We start from the raw sequence: 19,263 nt of genomic DNA, 5'->3' as shown, positions 1-19,263 counted from the left end.
CCCGAAAATAATAAAAATCTATAATTATAAATACATATGTAATCGTAACTTAATTTGTAAAATAAACTTTATTGATTAGATAGTATAAAGTTTGACCTTTCCGGTATTCTTTATTGAATTCCTTTTATTTAATTTTTTTTCCCTGCTACCTACTATTGTTATTTGCTAGTTTTAAGAGAAGAGAAGAAAAGAGAGTGATCTATACCAGAGCAAAATGACTATTCAAAGTAAAATACCAGTATGGTTAGATTGTGATCCTGGAAATGATGATGTTTTTGCTATAATATTAGCCCTTTTCCATCCTAGTTTCAAACTCATAGGTATATCAACAGTTCATGGAAATGCTCCATTATCCATGACTACTCATAATACTCTAGCATTATTGGATATTGTTAATGTTCATAATATAAAAGTATATGAAGGATCTCAGATACCATTAGTAAATCCTCCAAAATTTGCAGCCGAAATGCATGGACATACAGGTATAGGAGGTGCCACTTTTCCACAAGTAACTTACAATCAAATTTGTCAAGACATGTCATATCTAGAAGCCATGAAACAAGCTATTATAAAATATGAAGGAAATATTTGTTTAATTTGTACTGGAACATTAACCAATGTTTCTAAATTAATAACTGCATATCCAGAAATTAAATCCAAAATCAAATATGTTTCTATAATGGGAGGAGGAATAAAATTAGGAAATGTAACCGAATTTGCAGAATTTAATTTCCACACAGATCCACATGCTGCTAATCATGTTATACAAGAACTAAGTTCTAAAATCATCTTATCACCATTGAACTTAACTCATCAAGTCATTGCCACTAAACAAATAAGGAAAAGAATATATAATGCAAGAGAAAGGACAAGAAACTCTTCATTCAGGGAAATCTTCTTTGGGATCTTAACATTTTATAGTGAAGCATACGCCAGGAAATATGGAATTATAGATGGACCACCAATTCATGATCCTGTTGCTGTTTATAGCTTATTACCATTCAATGATGAAAATGGAGAATATGGTTATAAATATTTGAGGAGGAAAATTAAAGTGGAAACTGAGGGAGATAATGAAGGTGAAAGTATAATAGAAAACGATAGTGACGACAAAGAAGGTGTATTCATTGGTCAAAAACTTGATGTTGATAAATTCTGGAATGAAATGTTAGATGCTTTAGATGTAGCTGAAAAGCATAGTAAATTACCTTCCAAACGTTTATATTGATATTCTAGATTATCTCTATATATAGAATTATAATGAAAAGTTCATAATGTAATTTCCCTATAAATCAGCACCTTCTTCTTCAACAGGAACGACAAATGCTCCAGCTAAGAAAAGAGCTGGTTCATTACAGTTGTGGTGTTGATAACTTAATACACCAACCCCACCAGCATCCAACATAAATGATGGATTAATATTAATTTCTCTTTCAACCCATCTTGCTGCAAAACATCTTAAAATATGACCATGAGCTACTACTATAATATCACTTTTAGTATTTTCACGAATAGCTTGACGATGAATAACTTTAATTTTTTCAATGACTCTATCAATTCTTTCAGTAACTTGTTTGTAGTCTTCACCATTTTCACAACCATCACCCCAAATATCCCAATCATGATCTGGGCCATCAACACCTCTTTGTTTTCTTAAATCACGGATCTGTTGAGTTTTCAAACCTTCATAGTCACCATATTCCCATTCTCTTATATCTTGATCAACCATAATTGGAATTCTAGATTTTTCTTTTTCACTAACTTCTTCAAGCAATAATTCTACAGTTTGTCTAGCTCTGGTTCTTGGACTTACAATAATATGAGTAATATTACTTGGCTTAATCATTTGAAAATTAGAATCTCCAATTAAGTTTTTTCCTGTATTTCTCATTTGTTTAACCCCAAATGGAGTCAATTCCAAATCAGTTACCGAAGTATGTTGACCAGTCTTTGACCATTCAGTTTGTCCATGACGAACAAAAATCACTCTAGGAGTTGGGACTTTAGATGCGGTCATTATAAATTACTAATTGGAATTCCAACCTGATTATTATACTGCTGAATAACTTTCCGACCCTGAAATCTAAAGGAAACAATTCACAATCTAAAGGAATATTGATCAATTATATATCTATAGGGTTTCGGAGTACTTCTAAGCGAGTTGTAGGCGGCACGTGAGCGATGGGTGGAGGCATGCATGCAGGTCGGTATACTTTAATCCATCTACAAAAAATTGTTAAACAAGAAAACCGAGTGAGTGTAACCACAATAGCCGTAACTGACTCTTACTTTAAAGAACAGAATTAAAAATAGTATTCAAGAACAACATGTCAACTAAGAAAGAGTTAGCTACTCAGATAAGGTCACTTTTAAATACTTTACCTAAGGAAAGATTAAATTACTATCTGTCATTTAAAGATGTACAATTAGAGAGATTTGAAAATGAAAAGTTCCTTCAAGACATTGGGGAAAGAGACTTGAAGTTGCAATATGATGCCTTGAGAGATCTTGTCAATGATAAATACAGAAATTATTATAAGTTAGATGATAAATTATTAAAGCCAAAGGGTAATCCTGATTACTACTCTCGTCTTTTGGGAAATATCAAGGGAGAAAGAAAAGAGACTTTGTTCGATGCAGCTAGAACTGTTATATTTGGGAAGTAAACATTCATGTAAATATAAATCATTTACTATTAGCCTCATATATGTATATTTTTACTATAACAATTATTACTATTATTACTTACTGCAAACTAATATGTTGATTCCAGTATATATGTAATAATTATTACGACCCACTCACTATTTATTCACTTCTGTTATGTATATAATTTTAACACACATTTCAATACTTCAATATTTTTGTAAACTGTAGTTCAATCACAGTATATATCTATACCATAAATGTGATATACTGAACTAAGTCATTGATAAAAAAAACCCGGGGTTCTAAAACTAAACCCCAAAACCCATTGCCGATATGAAATTTTTCATCGGGTTTGTTTTTCGCATCAAGATGGGTCGCAAAGCGACAAAAATTGTACCTACGTGGTCGAAAGTTTATTACAGTTAGATTATAAAACGTTGTGTATATTGGAACCTATTTTATAGGGATTCAAGTCATAAGCATTATCGTAGTGTTTTATTGGGAGAATAATTGATTTCAGAAACTATGGGATTTGTAGGTTCTATTAGGAGATCTAGAACTCTTCAATTCATTTTAATATTAATTATTGTGGGGGGAGTATATTGGTTTTACCCATTTTCAGAAACTGACGATGAAAGTTATACACCTGAAGAATTAAATTCTATCTTACAAAATAAGGATAATGAATTAAATTTACTTAAGAAAGTTGAATTGGAAGCTAAAAGATTAAAGAGTCCATTTTTAGATACTGGAAGTTATCGTATGAATCATTGGAATCTTAAAGGAAATACCATGATTAAAAATTCTGATTATATTAGATTAACTTCCGATAAACCTCATCAACTTGGTAGTATATTTGCTAAAGAACCTATTCCTGCTGAATCCTTTGAAATGGAATTAACTTTCAGAATTCATTCTCAAAATAGTATTGGATTAATAGCTGATGGTTTAGCAATTTGGTTACTTGATGAACCATCTGACCTTGGGGATGTTTTTGGTGCTAAAAATTATTTTAATGGTTTAGGAGTTATGATTGATACTTTTAGAAATGGTAAAAGAGGTAATTTCCCATTTGTTAACATTATGTTAGGTGATGGTAAAACAAAATATGCAAAAGAAGATGATGGTTATGGTACAAGATTAGCAGGATGTAATACAAGATATATGGTAAATCCACCAAGTGGACTGATAAAAATGAGATTAATTTATATTAAGAATGGTTATTTATCCATTGATTTCAATTATGATGGTGTTCCTGAAGCTTGGAGTAATTGTGTAACTTTAACAGATGTTCAATTACCACCTGTGAAATATCTTGGTTTAAGTGCTGAAACTGGTCAGTTAACTGAAAATGTTGATATCATAGAAAATAGAATGTATGCTTTATATAAACCTGATGGGAAATTTGTTGAATCAATTGAAGAATTAACAAATTTATTAAATGATCAACATAATATTGATGAAGAAATTAAACTGCTCCAGGAAGATGTTAAAAAAGAAGCAGAAGTACAAACTAAAGCAGGTAGTAAAAGACCCAATATTAAACAAAAGAGACGTTCTATTCAAAGATTAAGAAATGCTGAAAAGAGAATTAAAGAAAGAGAAAGAAAATTAAGATTAGAAAAGTATGGTGATGAAGATGCTACCTTTGTCAAAAGATCAGTAGGTGTGCTTTTAACATCTTTAAAATTCGGTGTCTATTTTATAATAGCGGTGTTAATAGCTTGGTGTGCATTTATTATTTATAGAATTCAAAAGCAAAAAAAGAAGTCAAAAGTTACTGGTTTATTAGACTAGTTGGTTTCAAAATTCAAATATATACAAATAAAATTGGTGATGCTCATGCGATTATTTTAATTTTATCATAATTGTACATATACTTAACTTTATACATGTATACATAATTTCACTTCATTATAAGTAGTTAATTAATGTATTATATTATTATTAATATTAATATTTCTTATTATTATTATTATTCTTATTCTTATTATTACTAACTTGATAGTTTAATGTCTCTTTCTCAAACTCTTCTTATTGGATTCTTTACCAACAACTTCAGCATCGTTAAGAACAGCATCTTGACCTAATTTAATTAATAAATCTTCATCCTCACTCTTTGGAATAAATGAAAATGCAAAAGTTTTAATACCAATGTTTAAATATTTATAGACAGCCTTTTGGATGGAACTATATTTCAGTTTAACAAATGGATTCAAATCTATAGTACTGTCAACTTCAACAAAATCTTTCTTTAATAAAATATCAATTTGTTGCTTATTGAAAGTATAAGCCTTAGTAGTAATTGTGATTTTAGATTCCTCAATGTTCTTAATCTTTAATTTCTTTGAAAATGGTTTAAATAATTCACGAGATCTTATAATAGCCCAATCCAATAATAAATCATCGAAATCAACTTTTTGGAATACTTTTCTAATATGTAAACCAGTAAGTCTAACAATAAATTCCTTTTCAGTTGAATTTTCATAATCTGGATTAATTGTACAAACAGCAATTGGAGATTCACGATAAATAATGAATTGAGTATTGTTACCAAGAGCTAATAATTCAATATCAGATTTTTCTTTATTAACAGTAGGATCTAACCATGAAAATAATTTAATATCAAACCCAAAGATTTGTTTAGCATATTCTTGTTTTGGTAATTCATCAGAAACAGTCTTTATATCATCACTAATTAAATATGAAATTAAACCTATAATTCCTAAAGTTATAACTATAGCAGGTAATACACCTAAAATTTCAAAAAATGGATCAGTTGATCTTGCAAAATAATAAAAGAATTCTCCAATAGAATCGGAAATAGTGATATAATCCCATAATCCATAAGCTAAGGCAATAGGGAAAACAATGCTATAAATAGTTAATGAAACTGGATGCCAAAATAAAAATCTATTTAATCGACTTTGAGATTGACCATAATAATCTCCATGTAATACTAATGCTGATTCAATTAATTCTGGAGTTAAAGGAACCTTTTCCAATTTAGGACTGGCATTTTGGTCTAATGGTTGACTGAGATCAAGAGGTCTTTGCTGAACCATTATGCTACTGTATGAATTATATGATATGAATTAATATGATATGGAATTGACCCAGTTCTTTAACAATAAATAATAATGAATAACAACAAATAGTTCTTGAAAAGTTTACTACTCTGAGATGATCATCATACATTTGCTTTATAGTGAAAAAGCAATTAGTACATATTGGGGTTCCGTATGCAGGTAAGCTAAATTAGTATTGAAGTGTGGATGTTTGTTATTGGCACGTGGGGACTTGCTTAAATTAGCCATGTTTGGAACAAGTACACGACTCTCTAAAAAGTATATAGAGTTAAATCTTACTACTGGTTGCAAAATCGGATCATGATTTATGTAATTCGATACTTTATAGACTGTACTTGTAATATATGTAGTGGTGCAGGTTAAGGTTGAGGATTTCGGAGATAAAGCCATATAACTTACATATACAAACGTATTGTGGTAAAATTAAAGGATCACAAAAGAACGACTGATTAGATAAATAAAATCAATTTATAGTAATTATCCTCCAAACTATATAACTACCGATTTATATGGATAATTCGGTGATAATCCCTTCCTGGTTAAGACAATATATTCGGATTGAGTCGCAATTTAGTTAGTCCTCAATTGTGGTTAACCACAATAAATGCTAATAGTTTTCTAGTGCGATTAAGTCAGAATTGGCAAGTGCGGATCCCCAACTTTAATCATCAACTGTGGCTGCAACAAAATTCTGATCGATTTCTTTTTTTGGTGTGGGATCCGATTATTCACTGGGGGTTGATTGATTAATAATTACTTATTATGATCTGACTGTTCAGACAAGAAGATTAAGGGATATATATCTTTGTGCATTATATTGGAGTATTGAGTTAGTTTACTTTAATATTATTACTATTATTGCTATAACGGTACCCTTTCTGATAAATAGTGAATAATTTCCCACACTTCAATTATCGGTCTAATTTTCACTTCTGTTATTTTCAAATTAATTTCAATTAATTTTTATATTTTTATATTTTTACTTGAAAACTTACTAAGTAATATAGTCATCATGCCTTCTATTGCCTTAGAACATCTTGACAACTACAATGATCCTGTAAAGTTGGCTTCATCCCAAGTATCCACTGTGGCCATTATTGGTGGGGGTGCTTCGGGAGCTATTGCTTTAGATAGTTTACTTAAAGAATCACCTTCTGCCTTTTCTAAAATTACCTTATTTGAAAGAAGAAAAGTCTTAGGTGGAGTTTGGGCTTTGGATAGGACTACTATTAGAACTCCCAATAAAATTGTCAAATCGGGACTTACTAATCTTGATACTGATCCTCAATTAACTAATCCATTCCACTCTACTAGTAGCACTGAAAAATTCATAATTACTTCCAAAAATCAACAAGAAAGATTTGAAGAAACTCCCAGTTATTCTGGTATTAAAACAAATATCATTGAAAAAATGATGACTTACAGTGATACTAATAAATGGGATGTTCCAGGAGTTACTAATCCTGACGATCGTAAATATGTCGATGGTTTAATTGTTCAAAAATATATCGATTCTTACATATCTAGAAATGTATCCAATGATAAAGTTCAATTGTTAACTAACTCTACTATTGAAGATATTGAAAGAATTCCAAGTCCTAATAAGGAAATTCCTTATAAGTTCAGATTAACTGTTCGTTCAAACTTAAATGAAGAACAAGATATTTGGTATCAAGAAGATTTCGATGCAGTAGTTGTAGCTACAGGTCATTATCATGTTCCTTTTATACCTGCTGTTAAAGGATTAAATGAATTACAAGAACAATTCCCTGAAGTCATTCAACATGCCAAATTTTATCGTGATCCTCAACCGTATAAGGATGAAACGGTTGTTGTAGTTGGTTCAAGAGCTTCAGGAGCTGATTTAACCAAGTTTATTGCCGATACTGCTAAAATTGTTTATCAATCAATCAGAAATCTCGAGAATACTAAGAAATTATCTAAAAAGCCTAATCTTCATACTAAACCTATCATTACAGAATATCAAATTTTACCTAATAATGAAGGATTTAAGGTACTTTTCGAAGATGGCTCAGAATTGGTAAACCCTGATCGTGTCATATATGCCACAGGTTATGCTTTCTCATTTCCTTATTTGAATAGATTGACCAACAATGGCATAGTAAAAGATGGTCGTATTATTCCTCAGTTATACCAACACACATTTCTTGTAAATGATCCTTTGATTTCATTTGTTGGTGTCCCAATTGATGGTGTCTCCTTCCGTGTTTTTGAATATCAAGCTATCACAGTTTCTAGATATTTCTCTGGGAAAATTGCCTTGCCTTCAAGATCAGAACAAGTTGATTGGATTTCAAAAAGGCTTGATGAGAAGGGGATAACAAGAGCTTATCATACTATTGGTGTGGTTGATGCATTAAGCTATATGCATGGCTTAGTGAAAATTGGAGAAATACAACAAGAGAAATTAAACCAAGGTCGTCAATACCCAGTATTGACTGAAGAAGATATTGCTACTTACCGTGCAGCTGGAGAATTATTAAGAAAATTTTGGGATGAACGTTGATCACAGGTCCTAAATATACATACATAGATATATAGATATAGATTATCCATTTTCTAGTGAACTCTTTACTTAATACAATAATAGTCTTTTTGAGAACTGTTTCAATCTTTGCTTTAATTTTATTCATGAAAACATGTTTGCAACCATTATTTTTTTTTTTTCCGTAGCAATATATTTATTCTCACTATACACGATATACAATTATATATAGAGTGAATAAATACTTGCAAAATTTTTGAGAGAAACTAGTAACTAGTGAAAACTCTCAGCGAGATATTCTTATTGGACATAGTGTGTAGATAATAAAGTAGATAGATTTATAAGGATGAAGACAAATATGATACCCAATTTTTAATAAGTGGGAGAGTTAATGGATCGAGCACATTACCCTCCTTATGCGCTAGTCGTCGTCGACTGTACAATTGGTGGATGATGTGCAGGTATCGATTTAGCAAAAGAAGCTGTGTAATATTAAGGTTGTAGTTAGCGATGATACTAGTCCATTCTTGAGGGAGGGAAATATGTAGCTTCTGCCATACTACTTTGCTAATGGAGCAATGAAGGTAGAGATGGTCATGATAATCTGTAGAATCAACCAGTGTGAGACAAAGGTGACACACACCATCAGTTGGTGGTGGTGGATAGTGTCGGCGATGTCCTAGCTGGACCCTATGTAATTATTAAATTATCATCGGAGATATCGGATTTATAGATCACGTGACTTAAAACGTGATTTTGAGCTTCCTTCAAAATTCGTGCTCGTTGGAAAGCCATGAAAGCAGCGCCGTGGCGCAGTGGAAGCGCGCAGGGCTCATAACTCTGAGGACCCTCGATCGAAACGAGGCGGCGCTAGTTTCGTTATTTTTTTTCGATTTTAAGGATTGTATTTAGAAAGTAAATCTATTTAGTAAAGCTACAGAATTTCTTGAGTACACTATATTGTTGAACTTTGATATATAGCCAGTATTTTTTTGATACATCATGTATTAAATTCTTTATAAATATGTGTTACAGGTATGTTACAGGTATGTTACAGGTATATTACACGCACATCGCATGACGTACTTAGCGAGCATGTTTCATCTGTTTCAGAATCCCGGCTACACAGGTATAAAAGCGACATAAATAATCCTGTCTAAATAGTTCTGAGATTTGATAAGTGGGACTACTCCCCATGAATTCGTTGAAAGGGATAGTTTTGGTGGACGAATGTTGCCATCTATTGATCAATGCTGTTGTATAATGGTTTCGTTTGAATTTATTGTTGTTGTCTGCACTTTTCTTTAATTAACAGTTTCAATTAAATCTAGGTTCTTTACTAACTGGTATATTATTATTAATATCTTCTTTTTAGTCCATTTTGAATATATATTAATATCTATAAATGCAATCGATTCATCAATGTAGCTTATGTATGGTCTATAGCTAGATTCTTGTATGGAAAAAAACTTAACGAAAACCAACATATAATCATTTAAAAATCCAGAGAACTAAGAGCCAGGACTGTTCGTGTTGGATCTATAACTACATAATTCTAACTAACAAATATGAATTCTTCAATTCTTGTTGCTCCTAGGGACAGTTATTTTTTGAATGTTATCATATTTCTCTGCTTTTTTTGCACCCAAACAAGAACAAAGTTGTGCCTGCAATTAATTGAGAGTAAATTACAAAATTCACTAGTACACTTTTATCTTTTTTTTTATTCATTTTCTTGAATCACTTTTTCAGTTACATAATCTAAAATTATCTTACTATATTCTATTTTAGGAAATGCAATATACTGTACTTAGTGTCCTCAGTCTTAGCCTGCAATAGGTTGACCTGTTGCTGATGATTTTGACACACAAATTTTTGATCCAAATCAATTAATTCATCTTCCCAAAAAGTGGGAATACCAGAAAGTTGACTATCGCAAAAGATCCACTTAAGAAGATACAGGAAACGCAATTCGTGGTCTGCTAGAGATGTTCCAAGGATAGGATCTCGAAATCTGGTAACCAATTTTGAATCTGGCACTTCAAGTATTCTTGAATTTAAAGTAGAGGATGTCAATAATGGTTTGAACTTTGAGTGAAAGTTATATGTTAATATTGATGGTTTTTCTATGTGTTTTAGAAATTCTTGTTCAAGAGCTTCAGTAAATGGTGTAGATTCAAATGGATTAAGTCTTGAATCAATGCCTCCTTTGTTTTTAAGGAACATTCTCCATTTCATCATATAATTATAATCATCCCTAGGATCGACTTGTAAATAAGCAATAGGTAAGACACCTGAAGTTTCACTATCGCTGATATCTTTTATAGGCAATGATTCTTGTTGTACTTGGAAATACACTTCTTCTAAAGCAATAAGCGATGGAACAAAAGTTTCACGATCTCCACCGGATGATAAACCCTGGTACAATAAAGGGTAAGTGAATTCATTACCCATTAGATTTAAATAGATAGATAATAGAAGACTCTTAAAATGACTTCTTTTAGAAAACACAAGAAGAGAAGAGTCAGTGCTTAGACCATCAGGTAGATATTGTAAGTCGTAATATGATATTTTCGATCCTAAATTGTCAGCATCATTCGGTATGCCATATCTTCTTATTGGTTCTCCTGGAACAATTCCTAGAAGATCTTCCCAAAATATAGGAGAAATTTGCCTTTGATATAGTTGATGAGGCCACACCAAAAACTTTGAATTGATATATGGATCAGTAAATAATAACGAGTCCAAATTCTTTACGGGAATCACTCCTACGTCGAGGTATATTATATGATCAAATGACGAAACAAGCAAAGCCAAGAGTTTACGAGGAAATCTTGAAGGAAATAAATCTGTATCAATGATATCACTTACAATGGTTACTTTAATAGTCATCTTGAAGTACAGGTTGAAGAAATAAATTAGGTATCTAATGAAGCTATAATTTTTCATGAAAATTATTTCCATCGGTAGGGTACTACCAAGATTTTTAATTTGAACTATTGATAATAATAGAAGTGCTATCTTCTGATTAACAGAAGAAGAAATCGAGCCATAATCATCAAAGAATATAACTATCCCATGCCCATTAACGAAATGTGTTGGAGGAGGTTCCAAATGTTTAATGAGCTTCAAGACTGCGTTGTAAGACTTCTTTAATAGTTGTAAGGTTCTATCTGGAACTTGGTAAGCAAGTAACTCCTCTCTTGTATATCCCTTACCATTATTTATTGGTAGTGGTTTAAGTTTCTTTAAAAATAATGCCTCTTTCTGAGAAGCTTCATCAACTTTAACAGTATTAGCTAATAATATGTTCTTAAGTATATTATTGTAATATTCATTCATATCTAAATAGGAAGATATTTTATCCTGTAACTGAGTTTCAAAAGTGGGGGGAAATTGTAAATCTGAGGATATCAAATTATTGATCATTTGAAATATGGTATATTCCTTTATCTTTTTGTAATTGTCCTTTAGAAATTTGCTAGAAAGCGTTTCGAACAAGGAATATGTAAATTCCGAAGTTTCTTTGAATTGTTCTGTATATTGTTCATCAATTTCCTGCTTTAATGAGGCAATGAACGTATCCCTATAATTATCATTAATATCCTTCTTAAAATCATTGATATATTTAGCTTTCTCCTCTTCCAAACCGGCCATAATCTCCCTTCGGAATTTCTCTGTATTATCGGCTTCCAACTGATGTTTAAGAGATCTCAAGATTTCTGCTTCTTTTTCAGCTCTTAGCTCTTTTATGATAGCTCCGGTGTTTGAAGAATCTCCGAATTCTTCAGTGTTAGATTGTACTAAAGATGTAGCATACAGAATGAGATTCACTATTATAACCAATGCTAAAGTTGACCAAATGAGTAGTGGGAAAATACTGAATTGTGAATAAAGGACTGTTCTCCTGTTAAGATATTTTGTGAATTTTGTCCTCCACAACATTGTAAGTGTGTTTGAAATATAATGAAAAGAATGGAAATTTATCTTAGAGTAATTGAGAGAGTTCAACGAATGTAGATTATAATGACTATACTATTAGTTACAAATACCTTATGACATTTCAATAATAGAATAAATTTTTCAGATAGTGAATATGAAACATACACATTAGGCATCGGGAGCGGATTTGGTCCACACCCCCACATTAGGGAGTGTGTTAATTGTAGGAAAAAGAGATGAAACAAACCATTCCAATATAGAAAGTTTCAAACCTTCAAATAATATTGAAATGGATTGCAATCACACTGTTTTTACACACGTTGGCTATTATTGTTAATGGTGCTTATATGTATATGGAAAATAATATAATTATATTGAACAGTATGTAGATTGGCTGCGATTAAGGGGCTATTACTCTTTTCGGAGAAGCGTATCATTTTTCCATACATACAACAGAAAACCTTTGCAAGCCGAATAAAAAAAAAAGAGAGGAGAGGATGATGGATGGTATATGAAATTCACATGGGTAACAATATGCTTATAGGTGGTCTTTGATTGCAAATGACAATTTGCATCCGAATGTATGTCTACTTATGCAATATGTACATTATACATTTTTAAATTTTTGATTGGAGCCTCACAAGGAAGGCTTCCCCGAACTATTTGCGCGACACAGAATGTGTCATTAATGGGTGCAATACAAAAAGTAACAATTGATAAGAAATCAACTTCAAGGATGTCAATAAATAAACATAGATAGAAACAAAACAAGGAATGATACATCGGCAGCTCATTATTTGCCACTAAATTCAATTGGTTTACGAGGGACTTTGACAGTTTTCGTAGAAGACAGCCAATTTTGATTTAAAGACAGTATTAGAATCAACAGCTAATATAGTCATAGTAAAAGTATACAGATACACTGCTCGATGAAATATACTTTATATATTAATACACGTACACGTATAATAATTTAACGTAGATAGACTTATTTGTACAAGTACAAGTACAAGTACAAGTTCAAGTTGACATAATGAAAAAAGCGTTTGGTTGCGAGCATTATGAATCATCATTTTTTTTCACCATCACTAATATAACTGAAAGCAATGGAGAAGGACAGTTTTCCATTTTAGTACCCCATTGAATTGCCATGGATTCTCAGTCAGATATATCACCAGCACCTCATCTGGTATACATACCGATTCCACATTATCCTCCATTTAAATTAAGATCTTCACTCATAGATAAGGATCCAGTTATTTGGGTTCATCTATTAGAAGCATATATAAAGTTGATAAAGTATTTACTACAAAATGATATAAAAGTGTTAACATATAAATCATTTCAGCAATTAGTGAAATTCTTGAAAGTGTATCTTCATGAAACTTCAATTGAATCATCTCGAATCTTTTCTCTTGGGGCTATTAATCCTGATATTAAAGCCAATACAGCAGTTCTAAGAATATATATATTCCAATTCTTAAAAAAATATGGTTTATTAAGATTTATTGAAGATAATGATGATGATGGACCAATGATATGGAATTTTGTTTCAGTATATGTACCCAATAATGCTACAATTGTTCGTTCATTACTCAATTTTGATTCTGTAATTGCAAAGTTACAAAATTTCTTGAATTACAAAATCTTAAATAATGAATTCACAACTATTGATCTTGATAATTTCACTATTTTGCTTGATCCTCAGTTATCGAAAATTACTAAATTTAATATGGATAATTCTTCAGTGAATGTAAAATCAAAACAAAAGCAATCATCAACCTTTTCAGCATCATTTGTTAATCTCCATTGGATAAAGGTACTTGAGAATTTATTTCCAACTATTTATAGAGATACGGTTAAGAATCTTATGATTCTTTCACTTTTATCAACATCTACTGCAAAACTTGTTTCATTAACTGAAAAAGAATTATCGATAACATCAGCTGGACATTTAAAACAATATCCTTTGTTTGCCTCCATTTTAATCTCCGACCAGATTCTTGAGTATTTCCCTCAATTGGGAAGTAAACTCCCGTTATTGAATCAAATAAAATTTAAGTCTGAATCTTCATTGGATGATGTTCATGTGAATGAAGGCGATATATTCATGTTAATTGATTTATTTCCTAATTTAACTCAAATAAGAGCTAAACAGCTTTTAGTTGAGCACGAGCAAAATGTAGAGAATCTCACTAATTTATTATTGGAAGACCCTTCATTGATAGATAAACCAAAAATTGAGTCCAATACGATTAAGAAATCGTCAAAGCCTTCTCAAACAGTTGAGGCAACTCATAGATCAGTATACGATGACGATAAGATATCGAAACTCGATTTCTCGGACACCACAATTATTCACGGTAAGAAGCAAAGAAAACAAGTCAAATTGGATAGAAACAATCTCTTAATTTCTTCATTGAAAATGTTATATGATGAAGATGAAGATGAACCTGATGATACTTATGATGACCAAGAAAAGACTTCAGGCTCAGCTTTTGAAGATTCCACTCCTAGGTCAGGTACTCCTGTTCCAGGGAAACAAGAGAATAGTGCTAGTGCCATTGATCCAAATGAAATGTATTTGTTTGAAATATTCAAGACTAAAGGTGATCAAGCGTTTATGAAGACATCGAGGAAATCACAAGAGAGACAAGAGCTTAAGAAGAATACTAAATGGTCAGATGAACAGATTGAGGGCTGGTTTAAGATGCTTTCGAAGTCTCCTAACCGATATAAAGTACTTGATGAGAACTATTTCTTTGGAGGAGGATTCAATAGGAAACCGAAGAATACTACTACTACTACTACCGCTACTACAAATAGTACTACTAGCAAGACGTCTACACCAGAGCCCAAGCCAGGTAATGGAGGAAGTAGTCAAAGAGCAAGAAAGATCAAGACCACCAAAAGTAGCCATAATCGGAGAACACAACATAACAAGAAGACCAATATCGAATTGAAGGGTCTCCAGCAGTAAATAGTAAAGTTATAGAATATCCTTGTCTGTATGTTTATAGTCTCATAGTCTCATAGTCTATAGGCCCATAGTGAATCATATCGCAGTTAATAGCCCTGGCCATATCCAGTAATTTTTCCGCCTTAGCGCGACCAGTCTGAATCTACCGGAACAATTGCTCGGATGCGAAGGCAGTACACTACATCCGTAGCCATTACTATAGCCTATTACTCTTTATAGTAATACCATAAATACAGTACTACACTTCACTAAACCAATTGGAAAACATGTTGTCAGCATTGTTTGTGTACGACAACAAGGGAGACATTTTGGTGTCGAAGATATATAAGAATGGAGTGAAGAGAAATATCCTGGACGTGTTCAGGATTCAAGTCATAACGTCTTCTAATCAGGCATCCAAATCAGGAACCAATGTTTCTACCAATTACAATAAATCACCAGTACTAACATTAGGATCAACTTCATTCATATATATTCGATCTGGAAAAGTATGGCTCTGTGCTATAACTCGATCTAATCAAGACTGTTCAGTAGTATTTGAGTTTCTCTATAAGCTTGAATCACTTTTGAAATTGATCTTATTAGGAACTAATAATATTAATAATGGTAGTAATAGTAATAGTAACTTATATCAACTCAATGAAGAATTATTGTCCAATAATTTTGTTATGATTAATGAAATATTGGATGAAATTGTGGAATTTGGTTATCCAACTGATATGGAATTAAATCATTTAAAGCAAACAGTTCTCAGTCTTAAACCTTCAACTACTAGTGATAGTTTTAATTTAAAGTTACCTTCACTTACAAGAAGAAAATCTTCAGCTTTAAGTATACCAGTTTCATTAAATTCTCATGAAACTAATGGGAAACTGAAGGTAAGTTGGAGAGATGAAGGGATAAAATATAGAAGAAATGAAATCTTTTTAAATGTAGAAGAAAAGATTAATATATTAATGAATTCTGAGGGTCAAGTTTTACGATCATATATTGATGGAGTTATTAATATGAAAACACATTTATCAGGAATGCCTGAATGTAAATTTGGATTTGGAGAAAATAGTATACTTTTAAATTCATCTAATGAGAATAGTTCTAATCTAAACGAAAATAATGTTATTTTAGAAGATAGTAAGTTTCATCAATGTGTGGATTTGAGTAGATTTGATTTTGATAGATCTATTTTATTTATTCCACCGGATGGAGAATTTCAATTAATGAATTATCATTGTCGACTGAATATAAATCTTCCATTCCAAATTTATCCACAAATCACTGAAATTGGTAATCTGAAATTGAGCTATAAAATAAGAGTCAAATCTTTATATTCTTCCAAACTTCCAGCTCTTGATTTACAAGTTAAGATTCCTACACCTACAGGAGTTTTAAAATCAAATATATCTAATTCATCCGGGAAATCAAAGTATCATCCCGATCAAAATCTCATTATATGGAAATTTAATAAATTCTTTGGTGAACAAGAACACATACTTACTGCTGAAGTAGATTTAACTCAAACTACTACTTCAGGTAATGCTTTATCTAATTCATTCAATTGGACAAGACCTCCATTAACTCTCGACTTTAAGATCGATATGTTTTCTTGTTCAGGTCTTACGGTTAAATTCCTTAAAGTACAAGAGAGGGGTAACTACAAGACTGTCAAATGGGTTAAGTATTGTACTCATTCGGGATCATATGAAGTTCGTCTCTGATATATAGTTAGAAGTATAGGTAGAGTAAGAGTAAGAGTAAGAGTAAGAGTAAGAGTAAGAGTAAGAGTAAGAGTAAGAGTAAGAGTAAGAGTAAGAGTAAGAGTAAAACGATCACGTGCATGAATTATTCAAATTAATTTTACGATGCGATTGATCGATTGAAATTTAAATTTATATGGGAAAACCATTCGATACTCAACTATAATTAAGTAACAGTAATTGTAAACTACTCATGAGAGATTTAGTAGTGCTCGGGGGTTCATCCCACCCGCACCTCACCAAATCAATATGTCGTAATTTAACCATAGAACAAGGACAAGTTTTATCTAAGAAGTTTTCTAATGGAGAGACTAGTATTGAGATTGAAGATTCTGTTAGAGAGAAGGATGTATTTATTGTACAATCAGGATGTGGAGATGTTAATGATAATTTTATTGAATTATTAATAATGATATCTGCCTGTAAAATAGCTAGTGCTACTCGAGTTACTGCAGTATTACCATTATTTCCTTATTCTCGTCAACCTGATGTACCTCATGCAGCTAATATTACTGGAGCTCCATTAATTTCAACTAAAAAAGATCTGTATACTTTTGAAAGTACTCCTAGTACTCCTCGTCCATTATCAAGAGGTAGTAGTCTTAATCAAAGTTATTTTGCTGATTCTTTACCTTTATCTGGTAATAATAATAACAATAATACTTCTCGTGATGGATTATTAGAAAGAGCTACACTTAATAATTTAAAACAACCTCAACCAACAAAAGGAACATATACTCCTAGATCAATTGTTACAAACTCAGCCTCAACAAATATTCCTGTAGTTGATGCTTATGGTAAAACTGATAATGGTTATAAACAATGGGTTGCTCAAAATGGAACATTAATTGCAAATTTATTAACTACTGCTGGTGCTGATAGATTAATTACTATGGATTTACATGATCCTCAATTCCAAGGATTCTTTAATATCCCAGTAGATAATTTATATTCGAGACCTTTATTGAAGCATTATATAAAGGATTATATTCCTAATTATCAAGATTGTGTTATTGTTTCTCCCGATAGTGGTGGAGCTAAACGTGCTACATCTATTGCTGATTCTTTAGGATGTTCATTTGCACTTATACATAAGGAAAGAAGAGCCAAAGTTGCCAAAAACCCTCCTTCAACTTATGCCTCTAGTTCTTCAAGTTCTGTTAATCTTTTAAATTCTGTTAGTACAAGTCATACAAATGTCGTAGCCACTACTATGTTAGTTGGTGATGTAAAGGATAAAGTATGTGTATTAATAGATGATTTGGTAGATACTTCATATACTATAACTAGAGCTGCCAAATTATTAAAAGATCAAGGTGCTAAATATGTATATGCATTAGTCACTCATGGTGTTTTCAGTGGTGATGCAATTAATAGAGTTAATAAGTCAGACATTGATAGAGTAATAACTACTAACTCAGTACCACAATTAGATAATGTATCAGTGATAGGACCTGAGAATTTCGAAGTATTAGATATTTCAAGAATTCTTGCTGAAGCTATTAGAAGAATTCATAATGGGGAATCGGTATCTATGTTATTCGATCATGGATGGTAATTAAAAACTTTCTTTGAAGCTTTAACTTGAAAGTTTTATTTATGCTTTATTTCGTTTGCGTCTACTAAATTTATTTATTATAAGTAGTGTTAAAATACATATAAATAATATGACAGTATACTGCTCAATCTAGCTCCAATTATATAACAATGTACTATAGTAGTTATTCGGAACTCTTGAACTTGTTTCACTCCATATAACATTTCATCTACAACTTTTTTTGTAGGCTAATTACAAAATTTGCAACTATTGTTGGGCTGGGGTCTAGACCTCGAACAATAAAATAGCCCATAAGTAATAGTTACTGCACTTGGCACTTGGCATAGGGTAAGTGAGAGTTGGGGGAGAAAGAAAGATCTTCAGTGGGGAAACATCTTGACGGGATGGACCGGACGAGAGGTAGCCCCACTGTTCAGCATTGTTCAAACTTTAATAAACGGTTGTTTACATGAATTGCTCCGAATGCATTAGGGTGAAAAATTCTTCAAGGCAAAATCTGGGGAAGAACGCTCAAAGAAGAGGAGAGAACAAAAGTACAAAGTGCGGAATGTCATCACTTGAAGGGCATTTAGATCATTATAGTGTTATTGGTATACTAAACAACTCTGAGTAAGGCAAGTATCGTACAATTAATACCAATAGCCTTACAGATTCTTTGGTCAGTTAGTTCGAGACTGGTAATGCCCCACAGTTTATAAACAAAACCAATATCGGTCTATTTTCTTAGCTAGCTGGTCATTGTGAAAATGTGTCAAAATAAAATCAAGGCAAACCGCAGTGCTTAG

The 19,263-nt window shown here is 31.8% G+C and overlaps 11 protein-coding genes and 1 non-coding gene across 12 annotated transcripts; 8 read left to right on the top strand and 4 right to left on the bottom strand. All coding sequences in view use genetic code 12, as the record gives it.

Moving 5' to 3' along the window:
• The first annotated feature begins 42 nt into the window (after positions 1-42).
• RJT21DRAFT_21241 (trifunctional uridine nucleosidase/nicotinamide riboside hydrolase/nicotinic acid riboside hydrolase) lies at positions 43-1,257 on the top strand. The gene has a single exon (XM_064883752.1). It carries the CDS (start codon positions 215-217, stop codon positions 1,226-1,228), a length of 1,014 nt encoding a protein of 337 aa, XP_064739449.1. The 5' UTR covers positions 43-214; the 3' UTR covers positions 1,229-1,257.
• Positions 1,258-2,114, bottom strand: RJT21DRAFT_21242 (phosphoglycerate mutase). Its single transcript, XM_064883753.1, has one exon. The coding sequence runs from the start codon at positions 2,015-2,017 to the stop codon at positions 1,286-1,288; it is 732 nt and encodes a 243-aa protein (XP_064739448.1). The 5' UTR covers positions 2,018-2,114; the 3' UTR covers positions 1,258-1,285.
• A 144-nt stretch (positions 2,115-2,258) lies between these two features.
• Positions 2,259-3,129, top strand: RJT21DRAFT_21239 (uncharacterized protein). Its single transcript, XM_064883751.1, has one exon. The coding sequence runs from the start codon at positions 2,328-2,330 to the stop codon at positions 2,664-2,666; it is 339 nt and encodes a 112-aa protein (XP_064739447.1). The 5' UTR covers positions 2,259-2,327; the 3' UTR covers positions 2,667-3,129.
• RJT21DRAFT_21234 (uncharacterized protein) lies at positions 2,921-4,552 on the top strand. The gene has a single exon (XM_064883749.1). It carries the CDS (start codon positions 3,175-3,177, stop codon positions 4,444-4,446), a length of 1,272 nt encoding a protein of 423 aa, XP_064739446.1. The 5' UTR covers positions 2,921-3,174; the 3' UTR covers positions 4,447-4,552.
• On the bottom strand, positions 4,553-5,842 carry PHO86 (Pho86p). Its single transcript, XM_064883750.1, has one exon. The coding sequence runs from the start codon at positions 5,712-5,714 to the stop codon at positions 4,659-4,661; it is 1,056 nt and encodes a 351-aa protein (XP_064739445.1). The 5' UTR covers positions 5,715-5,842; the 3' UTR covers positions 4,553-4,658.
• Positions 5,843-6,636: 794 nt separating this feature from the next.
• On the top strand, positions 6,637-8,321 carry RJT21DRAFT_118776 (uncharacterized protein). The gene has a single exon (XM_064881155.1). The coding sequence runs from the start codon at positions 6,751-6,753 to the stop codon at positions 8,263-8,265; it is 1,515 nt and encodes a 504-aa protein (XP_064739444.1). The 5' UTR covers positions 6,637-6,750; the 3' UTR covers positions 8,266-8,321.
• A 94-nt stretch (positions 8,322-8,415) lies between these two features.
• RJT21DRAFT_138502 (uncharacterized protein) lies at positions 8,416-9,696 on the bottom strand. The gene is made up of 2 exons (XM_064883319.1): positions 9,331-9,696; positions 8,416-8,848 (listed from the first exon to the last, which is right to left on the bottom strand). Exons 1-2 carry the CDS (start codon positions 9,386-9,388, stop codon positions 8,583-8,585), a joined length of 324 nt encoding a protein of 107 aa, XP_064739443.1. The 5' UTR covers positions 9,389-9,696; the 3' UTR covers positions 8,416-8,582.
• RJT21DRAFT_t67 lies at positions 9,046-9,117 on the top strand. Its single transcript has one exon. It is a non-coding gene; the product is annotated as a tRNA-Met (tRNA).
• On the bottom strand, positions 9,697-12,189 carry RJT21DRAFT_138501 (mannosyltransferase putative-domain-containing protein; the record flags this gene model as incomplete). Its single annotated transcript, XM_064883318.1, has 1 exon — positions 9,697-12,189. One exon carries the CDS (start codon positions 12,187-12,189, stop codon positions 10,027-10,029), a length of 2,163 nt encoding a protein of 720 aa, XP_064739442.1. The 3' UTR covers positions 9,697-10,026.
• A 1,094-nt stretch (positions 12,190-13,283) lies between these two features.
• RJT21DRAFT_118773 (uncharacterized protein) lies at positions 13,284-15,366 on the top strand. Its single transcript, XM_064881154.1, has one exon. It carries the CDS (start codon positions 13,337-13,339, stop codon positions 15,164-15,166), a length of 1,830 nt encoding a protein of 609 aa, XP_064739441.1. The 5' UTR covers positions 13,284-13,336; the 3' UTR covers positions 15,167-15,366.
• Positions 15,367-16,986, top strand: APM4 (Apm4p). Its single transcript, XM_064881153.1, has one exon. The coding sequence runs from the start codon at positions 15,433-15,435 to the stop codon at positions 16,879-16,881; it is 1,449 nt and encodes a 482-aa protein (XP_064739440.1). The 5' UTR covers positions 15,367-15,432; the 3' UTR covers positions 16,882-16,986.
• Positions 16,987-17,113: 127 nt separating this feature from the next.
• On the top strand, positions 17,114-18,478 carry PRS5 (ribose phosphate diphosphokinase subunit; the record flags this gene model as incomplete). Its single annotated transcript, XM_064882976.1, has 1 exon — positions 17,114-18,478. The coding sequence occupies one exon, from the start codon at positions 17,114-17,116 to the stop codon at positions 18,476-18,478; it is 1,365 nt and encodes a 454-aa protein (XP_064739439.1).
• Positions 18,479-19,263: the final 785 nt, after the last annotated feature.

The sequence above is a fragment of the Scheffersomyces amazonensis genome (assembly GCF_036850825.1).
Source record: "Scheffersomyces amazonensis strain UFMG-HMD-26.3 chromosome Unknown RJT21scaffold_2, whole genome shotgun sequence".
NCBI classification, from domain to species: domain Eukaryota; kingdom Fungi; phylum Ascomycota; class Pichiomycetes; order Serinales; family Debaryomycetaceae; genus Scheffersomyces; species Scheffersomyces amazonensis.
The sequence above is the reverse complement of the archived record's forward strand: the minus strand, read 5'-3'. Positions and strand labels throughout refer to the sequence as shown.